At 39.7% G+C, this 12,682-nt stretch overlaps 1 protein-coding gene across 1 annotated transcript; it reads right to left on the reverse strand.

Moving 5' to 3' along the window:
- Nucleotides 1–10,807: 10,807 nt before the first annotated feature.
- LOC134219792 (uncharacterized) lies at nucleotides 10,808–12,372 on the reverse strand. Its single transcript, XM_062698656.1, has 2 exons — nucleotides 11,913–12,372; nucleotides 10,808–11,549 (listed from the first exon to the last, which is right to left on the reverse strand). Exons 1-2 carry the CDS (start codon nucleotides 12,061–12,063, stop codon nucleotides 10,882–10,884), a joined length of 819 nt encoding a protein of 272 aa, XP_062554640.1. The 5' UTR covers nucleotides 12,064–12,372; the 3' UTR covers nucleotides 10,808–10,881.
- Nucleotides 12,373–12,682: the final 310 nt, after the last annotated feature.

Below are 12,682 nucleotides of genomic sequence, written 5' to 3' on the forward strand. Positions count from 1 at the left end.
TAAAGATCGCGAATACCCAATAAATGAATATTCATTCAAGCGGTGCAACGAAAAGCAAGCCTTGTGTTTTCTGTGTCTCTTAGCCTATTATTTTCTGGGCTTTAAATAGATATAAAATGAAGGATTCAATTCTTCGGGTCATTTTTCTTAGTAACAAACAAGTTTATAGGAATTGTTCACAAGAAAATCTATTTCACACTGCTAGTTGAGCCTTATATAAAAAAATAATTTTCGCCCACAGGTCCCTATCTCACGCTTCCACGGGTCGTCCGATGACAAAAGACCGTCAGCTAAGGGTTGTATACTTAGCTGGTAGTGCAGCCTGGGCACTGTTGTCCTTCTGACATCAGCTAGAGTGAGAAGGTACGCCTGGAGCGTCTGTTCACCAGGAGGTGCGGCTCAAACAGCGTCTGCCTGGTACCCAGCGGCTGATTAACGAAATGCTGTATCGCGTCAGCTATACATAAGGTGGCAGCCCCATCATCGCGATGTAGGTAACGCGACCCCGGTAAGGGGCCGTACACATATTACGTAAGCACTTATGGGGGGAGGGAGTGTCGGTCAATATCTTACGCTGCATATAAATAAAAATTCATTTGTATGAAAAAAATCTTACATGGGGGGACTGGGGGTCGAAAAACCCAGAAAAATTGCTTACGTAATAAGTGTACGACCCCTAAGGTAGCTTACTGAAGCCTCTCAAATACCACGAAAAATGGAGATAGAAGAAAAAGAGAACGTTATTTTTGGCAACCGACCTGGCAACGAAATAAGGATTATGATTGGAAATTCGGTACCTGGAATGTCAGGACCCTAAATGAACCTGGACGAGTGAGCCTTCTGGCTCTCGAATTGCAGAAGGTTGGAGTGAACGTGGCCGCTTTTCAAGAAGTCCGATGGCCTAGATCCGGAGAACGTGAATTCCGAGCCGTGGACCCTACGACCAATACTGCATTCAAGTATAACATCTATCACAGCGGCGGTGAAAAGCAGAGCATGGAGTTGGTTTCGTAGTGATGGGCAAGCAGATGAAGCGAGTGATGCGGTGGAAACCCATTAGCGAACGAATCTGTGTGTTGAGGATACGGGGCAAATTCTTCAATTGCAGCCTAATCAACGTGTACCCGACAAACGATAAATCCGACGACGTGAAGGACACGTTTTATGAATGTCTTGATAAAGCCTATGGAGAGTGCCCAAAGCATGACGTGAAAATTGTTATCGGAGACGCTAACGCTCAGGTCGGTAGAGAGGACTTTTTCCGTCCCATAATCGGTAGGGAGAGCCTTCACTCCGCTACCAATGCCAACGGCCTACGGCTAGTAAATTTTGCTGCTGCCAGAGGGATGGCCATCAGTAGCACCTACTTTGCACGAAAGAACATCCGAAAGCACACCTGGAGACACCCAAATGGTGAAACTTGCAACCAGATAGACCATGTTCTGGTGGATGGGCGCCATTTCTCGGATGTTATCGATGTGCGGACATTCAGAGGTCCGAACATTGACTCTGATCACTACCTCGTTGTCAGTAAAATTCGATCACGGTTGTCAACTGTATCGAACGAAAGATCACAGCGAACGATGCGTTACAATATCCAGCGATTGTCGGCGGAAGGAGTATCGGCTGAGTACCGCCAGAAGCTCGACGAACGGATAAGTGCAATCAACGTTAGCGACAACATCAACGATCTATGGGAGTCGATCCATGGAGCCATGAGCACAACAGCACGAGAAGTGGTAGGCACTGCACAGAGGCGACCCAGGACGGGTTGGTTCGATGTGGAGTGCCAGAGAGTGACAGACGAGAAGAACGTTGCCAGAAGCCGGATGTTGGTGTCAGCTACCCGATCGAATAGAGTTCGGTACAAGGAAGCAAGAGCAGCCGAAAAACGAACCCACCGCAGGAAGAAAAAAGAGTACGAAGAACAAGTGATTAGTGAGGCGCAGGAAAAAATGGAGCAGAACGATATGCGGAGGTTTTATGAGTCTGTCAATGGCGTGCGGAGAAAGACAGCGCCATCTCCCGTCATGTGCAACGACCAACAAGGGAATAGATGACAGATAAAACTGAAGTGGCTGCCAGGTGGAAGCAACACTTCGAGACTTTGTTGAATGGAGGAAGTGACGGTGCATCGGAGAACAGAATAAATATTAGCGACGATGGACAAGCTGTGGAATCACCTACACTAGATGAGGTTAAAAAAGCTGTCAAAGAGCTTAAAAAAAAATAAGGCTGCGGGGAAGGACCAGCTCCCGGCAGAACTTCTCAAACATGGCAGTGAGCAGCTTTACGAAGTTCTGCACCATATTATGTCGAAAATATGGGAAGACGAGGAAATGCCTGCTAGCTGGTTGGACGGCCTCATTTGCCCTCTCTTTAAGAAAGGGCACAGACTGGAGTGCGCCAATTACCGAGGAATAACCCTCCTTAATTCGGCGTACAAAATTATGTCCCGTATTCTGTTCAACAGATTGAGACCGCTTGAAGAGTCCTACGTCGGCGAATACCAAGCAGGGTTTCGTGAGGGCCGATCAACGACGGATCAAATGTTTACCCTGAGACAAATCCTTGATAAATTCCGGGAGTACAACTTGCAGACACATCATCTGTTTATTGATTTCAAGGCGGCGTACGATTCAGTGAAACGGAATGAATTATGGCAAATTATGCTTGAACATGGTTTTCCGGCGAAACTGATACGGCGGATTCGTATAACGTTGGACGGATCGAAATCAAGTTCAAGGGTTGCGGATGAAATATCGACGTCATTTGTTACCTTAGATGGATTAAAGCAGGGTGATGCACTCTCGAACCTACTGTTCAATATAGCGCTCGAGGGAGAGATTAGGAGAGCTGGTGTGCAAAGAAGCGGTACCATTATCACAAAATCGCATATGCTCCTGGGATTTGCGGACGATATCGATATTATCGGAATTGATCGCCGTGCCGTGGAAGAGGCTTTTGCGCCTTTTAAGAGGGAGACAGCGACGATTGGACGCACGATCAATACCAGCAAAACGAAGTACATGGCCGCTGGCAATCAACGTGGTTTCATTAGTGGTGGTGGTAGCGAAATAGTGCTGGATGGTGAAAAATTTGAAGTGGTAGAAGAATTTGTGTATCTTGGAACATTAGTGACGTGCGATAATGATGTTACCCGCGAGGTGAAAAGGCGTATTGCAGCTGCAAATAGGGCTTATTACGGACTTCGTAACCAGCTTAAGTCCCGTAGTCTGCAAACATAAACAAAACTCGCGCTGTATACTACTCTGATTCTTCCGGTGGCTTTATACGGCCATGAGACATGGACGTTAAAGGAGGCTGATCGGAGAGCGTTCAGAGTGTTTGAGCGTAAGGTGCTGCGAACAATACTCGGCGGTAAACAGGAGAACGGTATTTGGCGGCGTCGCATGAATCACGAGTTGTACCAGGTGTATAAAGGGCTGGATATTATTAAGCTTATACAACACGGCAGACTACGGTGAGCTGGTCACGTTGTTCGTATGCCGGAAGAACGTCAAGCGAAGATAATATTTAGTAGAGAATCCGGAAGAGGCCGCAGGCTTCGTGGAAGGCCGCGTACACGATGGCTTTTTGCAGTTGAAGAGGACCTGAGGGCACTCAATGTTCAGGGCGACTGGAAGCGATTGGCCCAGGATCGAGTCCAGTGGAGAAGGATACTCCATTCGGCGTAGGTTCATCGAAGAGCTGTAGCCCATCAACGAACGGTTAGATTGTCACAATTTCTTCATATGCTCAACTCGTTTCTGTTTATCTAGCATTGAAGAAATTTACAATATATTGAAACTCTTCTGCCCTGCTTCATTGAATTTTTACAAAGCAACGTTCTTACCTTTCAGTTTGCAATTTTGATCAAAACTCGAGCAGTTTTTGCTCTAATTTCAAAACAATGATTGTCAAAGTAGAGGATATTTATTAGTTCAAGCCTTGCCATGAAAAAAGAAAATTAAGTTGCATTGATAATGTTCATAGGAAGAGATTTCATACGAAAATATTCAGTGTATGCTTAATTTTGCAGCATCTTATAGATCTTTCTCGCCATTAATTTTCAAATAACTATACATCGTAACAAAATTTCAAACTTTGTATATTCTTTTGGATAAGAGAATGAAAAACACTATTGAAATAAATCAAAACAAAATTCGATAAATATCTGATTGCCTTTCAAATTGTTAATACATTCATCTAATCCAATTCTGCTCAATTTTGCGATTGACTGTAGGTTGTTGAATTTTATTTAGAAACTACATTTGTTGTGAAAAATCGAATTTATTTCACAAAAGTACGTATTTTCATAGAAATCGGGTTTCTCTGCTCTGCAAAGCTGAATTTCGGCTTCTCAATTTGAGAATAAAGTTTGAGAATAAAAATTGAATTCTAGCAGAATGCATATGGTTTGTTGGATTCTATTTGGCACGTACATTGGTTGTGAAAACGGAACTCACTTAACAAAAGTACATATTTTCATAGAAATTTGTTTTATTTAACTTTGTAGAATAAAAGCTATTTGTCCGCTTTTCAATTCAAGAATAACATTTGAATTTCATAGAATAGATCATCCAGAATGCATCTGAATTGTTGGATTTTTTTTGGCACGATTGTGAAAAATAGAATTAAATTCACAAAAGTACGCATTTTCATAGAAACTTCAGCTTTGCAGAGCAGATAAACCAACCTAATTATAATATCTATATATATATCTATATACATAAAAATGTCTGTCTGTCTGAACCTTATAGACTCAGAAACTACTGAACCGATCGGCGTGAAAATTTGTATTCAGAGGTTTTTGGGGCCAGGGAAGGTTCTTAAGATGGTTCGAGACCCCTCCCCGCTTTGGAAAAGGGTTCCCATACAAATGAAACTTAAATTTCTGCATAACTCGAGCACTAATCAAAGAATAAATCATTTTTAGGCGAAACAAAGTTCGTCGGGTCTGCTAATATATAATAAAATTATAATTGAACGTTCTTTTTTCATCAATTCATAAGTATTTTATTGTTTTTTATTTCTAACGGTTTTAAAAGGTGGCACACAAACGCGTACATTTTTTTTTTGACCTAAAATTAACACTTCAGCCGCACTTTTTCCGTTTGTGTTATATATATGTATATATTTTTTATATAGTTACTTCGTAGAAAAGTCAGCTAAAGTCTAAAGCTTTTTACTGATGTTCATATTACTGCATAATGTTGATTTGACAAAAGTGATAAGCAAAACACTCAACTAGGCTCACAAACTGTATACTGATACAAAATCTGTATGATAATTTGTCAAAAACGCTAAAAATCCCTGTATTTGAATTAAATAAATTTGGAGAGATTTCTGAAAAATCTGAAAAATGGTTCTTGGCCGTATTGCATCGAAACTTGCTTCTGTTTTCTGCAATTGATCACAAAATTCCTATAGTTTTATGGACATTTGTCATCGATTTGAAAAAGGGCATGGCTCCAGAGATATTGATGGGAGTACTGGGATAACCTCCAGTCCTGAAGAAATGGTCATTTCTTGATCGAGCTTGAGAAACAAGTTCATATGAATGTGTTTTAATGGTACAATTTGGTCCATCTATATGGCAGAGATATCGTCTTGACTCAAATCTCGATCATGACTCATGTTGCGAACACTTGCTTTCAGATAGCCATTTCAACTTTATTCGAGTAATTCTTTCCGAAAGATCTTGATCCTTCGTACAAAAAAATCCGAAAAAAAAGTTTCTGTGTTCGGGAATCAAAACGCCAGTGCTTGGAATATGAAGCAAAAAGTTTAAAAGCTTTCATTCAAGTTGAAAGGAAAACTGGCTTTTCATAGCATATTAAGGTACGATCTAGTTTGTCAAATGATAAAAAATATTTACGGTTGAAGCAATACGCTTTCCTCTTCAGAGCGACGAATCATCGTGCATTACTCCACCTTCCGTTTTGTATGAAGCTTTTGCCTACTGTCGTCACTGAAAGTCGCCGCCGATCTACCGTTGAGTCATTTCTTCTACATGCCGTTCGGCTAGCATACGAATAAAATGCTTTAGTATACACTCCGCACACCGCACCTTGTGTGTGGTAAGTAGATTATGCCCGCCGTCATCCGTCTCTCATGACTTGACTGCGATATGGAACCAAAGCATTAGCAGAACACTGTCCCCTGTGCGTTGTAAGCCCCCATATTGTGGCCAAGGCACTGCTGGGGACGAATGGGCGCTGGTGGTCTGACATATAATGACGCAGCTCCCACCCGAAGCTGCGATAACATCACCAGAATTAGTGAGTCAACAGAAATGAAGGAAAGATGTAAAATTGATGGATATGACATTCATGTTTTTTTAGTTTAAATGTATATTTGTAAATAATTTAAATTATTGATTTATAGCTTTCTATTATTTTCTACATTTTAAACAGGTTTTGAGGCAAATACCAATTTATATTTAGACCTTGATTATAGAAACACCGTTTTATCGCTGTAATAAACCATTTGGGTCTACTGATGTGTTTAGAAAAGAATACAATCTTTCGGCAAGTCATTCCGTATTGTCTGAACCTTATTTATTCGATTATTGCGGAAAATTGTCGTTTCAAAATTCAATGTCAAAATCAATATCGCCCATTTGATTACATTTGTGGATTTTAAATTCAGTTTCAAGAAGCACAAGCTCAGTAACATCTACTGAAATACAATATGGTAGAAAATTCGATAATATCGGCTATTCATTTTATTTATACTGAAAGCAACTTGAATATGGTTAAATATTTCTTGCATATATTTTTTAAATTCTTTATATTTGAAATTTTAAGTCCAAAGCGGGTTCATCCACATATTGCTACATTATTGTAGTGACGTTATCGGATATTTTTGGTCACTATGATGAAAATCATGCGTCAAAGGATCGCCACGATCATCTCGTGCTACCAAGTTCCGTCATATTCCGAAGCAGTAAATTTAGTCTGTCATGGCTCACTATTTTTTTTTATTTGTCAAATATTGTAGCGTTGCATACTTTACAATTTCAAAACCAATTTTTGAAAAGAGCTCAAAAGATAATTTCAATAAGGAAGCTGGAACTTACTCAAAGCTCAATTCAGTTCACGCAACTCCACATATTCCTCTGCATATGAAAGCAGCTTAATTTGATACCAAACTATTTGAAGTAATAATGAAGACCTTATTACTTGGTAGTTCTCAATTGCTTTTTGTCTCGCTAACTCGTGTTTTTCAGTTTTTTTTAATACTAGCTGTGTTGTTTATCACTTGTAGTTTCAATACTTTTAACACCCAACCTACATGACGTGAGGCATAGTTTTGCAGCACGTACTTCAAACAACCGAAGAAATGGGATTACATTACCGAGCCCGAAAAACTTATAAATCTTCGTGGAAGTGGCTAATGAATAATTTAGACTGTCTCGGATTCCAGGATGCTAAGGCTAGGTTACTAAATAGAGGCCTAAGTTATTTAAAATGTGATTCAATTATTTTGCAATGAATCCCATAAATGGCTGTTGTCTTGGAAACTTTTTCTCAAAACCTTCTGCCACGGTACTTAATACTTATATCAAATCGGTCCTTGGCATAATAAGCTTTGGCATCGTATTTTACCTTCCGCAAACTTAGAAGTCGTTATTCACCTGCTGCAAAGTCCCTCTGCTCGCCGACGGAAATTTAAACTTGGCATCGAATCGACGTCAACATAAACAGGGTGCTGATTTTCCATATGCCCAATTGGATGGCGAGAGGTTGGAGCTCACCATCATATAAGCTGGGTGGTGGCAGAATGGAAAATTGAAATGCAGGCCATTATTATTTAAAGTCACGTCACGGAAGAAGAATCCCATCGCCCAGGGAAAAGAAGAAGATGAACCTTGTCGCCCGTGCCGGGTGAAAGAAAAGTCAGAGGAGTGTGTGGAAGGCAAGAAAAAATCTGGGGACAAACGGCGCGTGCGTGCCAACTCATACAGTCATGTCCGTGCCGTGCCTTGAAGCTTCTTTATGGTGTGCTGATGGTATGGATACCGCTATGGTAAGGGTTTGTGTACAAATTAACTTTTTTTCTGCCGCTAAATTCGAAGTTTAATGTGATTATTAAAATTTAATCACGACTTATAATCATATCTTGTGGGGGCGATAATGATCGTCGGCATAAGATGCGAAATATAGGAGGAGCCTCTTTCAACTGTTAACTCAGTGGGTGTAAAATTAGTTTTTATTTGCAAATTGAATCCGCCCGACGACGATTCAATTAACTATCAGGGATCGATTGCTGATCCTGGGGTAAAGTTTTACTGCAATTTTGAATTCCTACACCCAACCAGCGGATGTAAAATTTTCTTGTCGTATAACCTATACTGGCTTCTAGAAAATTAGAGCTTATCGGTTTTCAGGATTTACGTGTTTTAATTTGCATTCGCACGGCAAATACTACGTTAAAACGACTTTAGGAAATCATATAGAATTTGGCTAAAACTTAGGTTTTACCGATGAGTTTTTGATAATTAATCATAAGATCAATTACGAATCCAATAAAATTCTAAATAATGTATAACATTCTATGGACACTTTTCTGCTCGATTATTTTGACTGCGTTCTGACTTTATCAATGACCGAGGAAGCAAGATAATGTGAGCCTTTGTTTATTTATTGAGAAGTTTATGAATTTCAACCCATTTACTAAAACTAAAATCAATGTTCTTACCACCAATCCAAATCCAAATCAAATTTCATCCAGATCCAATCCAATTCCAATCCAAATCCAATCCAAATCCAATCCAAATCCAATCCAAATCCAATCCAAATCCAATCCAAATCCAATTCAAATCCAATCCAAATCCAATCCGAATCCAAGCCAAATCAATCCAAACCAATCCAAACCAATCCAAACCAATCCAAACCAATCCAAACCAATCCAAACAAAATCCAAACCAATCCAAACCAATCCAAACCAATCCAAACCAATCCAAATCACATCCAAACCAATCCAAACCAATCCAATCCAAACCAATCCAAACCAATCCAAACCAATTCAAACCAATCCAAACCAATCCAACCAATCCAAACCAATCCAAATCCAATCCAAACCAATCCAATCCAAATCAAACCAAACCAATCTAAACCAATCCAATCCAAACCAATCCAAATCAAATCCAAACCAATCCAAACCAATCCAAACCAATCCAAACCAATCCAAACCAATCCAAACCAATCCAAACCAATCCAAACCAATCCAACCAATCCGAATCCAAGCCAAACCAATCCAAACCAATCCAAACCAATCCAAACCAATCCAAACCAATCCAAACCAATCCAAACAAAATCCAAACCAATCCAAACCAATCCAAACCAATCCAAACCAATCCAAATCACATCCAAACCAATCCAAACCAATCCAATCCAAACCAATCCAAACCAATCCAAACCAATTCAAACCAATCCAAACCAATCCAAACCAATCCAAACCAATCCAAACCAATCAAACCAATCCAATCCAAATCAAACCAAACCAATCTAAACCAATCCAATCCAAACCAATCCAAATCAAATCCAAACCAATCCAAACCAATCCAAACCAATCCAAACCAATCCAAACCAATCCAAACCAATCCAAACCAATCCAAACCAATCCAAACCAATCCAAACCAATCCAAACCAATCCAAACCAATCCAAACCAATCCAAACCAATCCAAACCAACCCAAACCAATCCAAACCAATCCAAACCAATCCAATCCAAACCCAATCCAAACCAAACCAAACCAATCCAGATCCAATCCAAACCAATCCAAACCAATCCAAACCAATCCAAACAAAACCAAACCAATCCAAACCAATCCAAACCAATCCAAACCAATCCAAATCCAAATCCAATCCCAATCCAAGCCACATCCAATCCAAAGCCAATCCAAATCCAATCCAAATCCAATCCAAATCCAATCCAAATCCAATCCAAATCCAACCCAAATCCAATCCAAATCCAAATCCAATCCAAACCAAATTCAAATTCAATCCAAATCAAATCCAAATCCAATCATCCAATCCAAATCTAATCATCCAATACAAGTTCAATTCAAACCCAATCCAAATCCAAATCCAATCCGAATCTATTCCAAATCCAATCCAAATCCAATCATCCAATCCAAATCCAATCCAAATCCAATCCAAATAAAATCCAATCCAAATCCAATCCAAATCCAATCCAAATCCAATCCAAATCCAAGCCACATCCAATCCAAATCCAATCCAAATCCAATCCAAATCCAAATCCAATCCAAATCAAATTCAAATCCAATCCAAATCAAATCCAAATCCAATCGTAATCCAATCCAAATCTAACCATCCAATCCAAGTTCAATTCAAACCCAATCAAAAACCAAATCCAATTCGAATCTATTCCAAATCCAATCCAAATCCAATCAGAGTCCAATCCAAATTTAATTCAAACCCAATCCAAATCCAAATCCAGTCCAAATTGAATCCAAATTCAGTTTAAATTCAATACTACTAAAATGCAAATCAAATCAAATCCTATCACAATCCAATTGAATTCTAAACAAACCCCAAATTCAACAAAACTTCAGTCCAAATTCAATCCAAATCCATTTTAAATCTTTGTTAAATTTATTTATATTAAATTACGTAACGCTTAGGAGAGGGGTGGTATTCCCAAATCGTGACAATCTATGAGGGAGGGGTCGTATTTAATGGATCATCCCTTATTGTTCATATGTCTAGCGGGATACATTTCATAACAGCACCGAGTTATACCTATCTATTTGTGAAAAAGGTGGTTGTCAATACATATATAGATTACACACACACGAGTGTATTCTTTATTTTACGTTAATAGATAAATTTTCCTTAGTAAAAGATTCAGTCTATTCATAGGTTTCATTTTCGATCTTCACCCCTTCATGTAGCGAGAGCTGTTCGGTAGATTCTTCAGGTTCCTGATAAACAGACTGTTGGTTATCACTTTCCATTGTCTCGTCAATAATGTCGAAAATTCTTCGTTTAAACTTGCGTTTTTGAATCGGATTCATCCGCCGCATGTCGTCTTTCAAACTAAGCAGAAACAACTCATCTGATTTCATGGTCAAATCATCGTACACGTAACCCCCATATTCAGCTTCCGCTGTCGAAGCTCTATTGTGATTATAGTTGGATTTTACAACTTCAGTGGCAGTTTCCCGTGGTTTACGCCTCCGGATAAAATCGGTACGCATATGTTGCTCTTGTGGATCAGTCTGCGGTTCTTGATAACTTTCAATCAGAACCTGTGGCTCCGATGGCGTTCGAGACGCTGATGGATCATCGGATTCCGTATCAGTCGGTTCCATCTCCATCATAACGGCTATATCCTGCTCGTCATCTTCCAGTTCGATTGTACCATCTTGATGCTTCTTTGGTAGCCTCAATAATGGCAACAGAAACTGCAACTCTTCGCTCAGATAATATTCTTTTTTGGGGGCGGGACCTACACTCCCGAACAAGTGTCTTCGGAACACGGTGCGAATATTTTTCCATCTTAGTTTACAGTCTTTAACTGAAAATTACAAAAAAATAAGGATTTTACATATTTTTTCATATGGATCTACATATCATTAATCGCAAGTTAAAGCAATATTATTTATTTTCCCTAAGCTTTTTCTAGTTCAAGAAGCTGCGTTTTGTGCATCTTCTTCAAGCGAAACATAATAAATTAGCTTCCAGTCTTGTGAGGTTTATGAAAAAAGTATTTTTCATTTAATTTTTTAACAATCATTTGAAGCACATAATCGATGTAAAATCATGCAGCTACTTTATATCGTTAGGCTACCTTTAGGTCAATCTGCTGTGATTAATGATGCGGTTCAATTTGCCCCTATAGAAAAGTAATAAGAATCGCTGTGAGCCACAGCTTCCTCACCTGGTGCGTTGAAATCAGCTGATATTTCTCTCCATGCAATCTCCGTTTCTGTCCTGCTCGAATAACCGGTATTGGTATAATCGTACAGGCAAGGATATCTTCTAACCGTTCGAGCGAATCGAACGTTCTCCTGCTGTTCCACCACGGACATCTCTTCACCGTTAAACTAATCGCGAAACTTTAATTCGACTCAATTTCCATCGAACGATCGCAGGGCAAACACCGCCGGCCGGCAACTGTACTTGGCTTGTTGTTTGTGAGTCAACTAAATTGATGCTCGCCCGACAACCGAACTCTATGCGTTGTTTGGTAGGTAGAGAGAAGACGCGACCGTAGTTGCCAGCAGCAGTCGGCGTTGCCTGGTTTAGTATTGGTTTGGTCGATTTCCCCTTTTCAAGCGATAGCAATGCGAGCGGCACGGCAGTTGCCATGAGTTTACAACTGAAGCGTGGTGGTGTGTGTAGGTATGGCAGACCAGCATACTCTTTTCATGGAACGATTCAGAAGGCAATTGGCAATAATTGTATAGCAATTGATTGGGTTATTTGTCTGGGAGTGCGATGTATACACATCCCAACGAGTTTTGGGTCAACTAAGCGCTCATCAATCTGCGTTCTAAATCAGCATCAATTTTGAGTTCAATGTCTACATCATCTGCAGAGGATAAAGACAATGTTGCTTTCCATTTTATCTGCAACAAACATGGAGAGGTAATTGTTGTGAACTTTTCTAACTCACAACTCACTCTAACTATCACAACTTGTTTATTT

Source organism: Armigeres subalbatus, chromosome 3 (assembly GCF_024139115.2).
Source record: "Armigeres subalbatus isolate Guangzhou_Male chromosome 3, GZ_Asu_2, whole genome shotgun sequence".
Lineage (NCBI taxonomy): Eukaryota > Metazoa > Arthropoda > Insecta > Diptera > Culicidae > Armigeres > Armigeres subalbatus.

Bases quoted from the DNA above. Each gene is read 5' to 3' on its own strand.
- LOC134219792 (XM_062698656.1), bottom strand. From the start codon at position 12,063: ATGTCCGTGGTGGAACAGCAGGAGAACGTTCGATTCGCTCGAACGGTT. The intron at 11,550-11,912 runs GTGAGGAAGCTG...TGTAATTTTCAG, and splicing joins AGCTGATTTCAACGCACCAG to TTAAAGACTGTAAACTAAGA.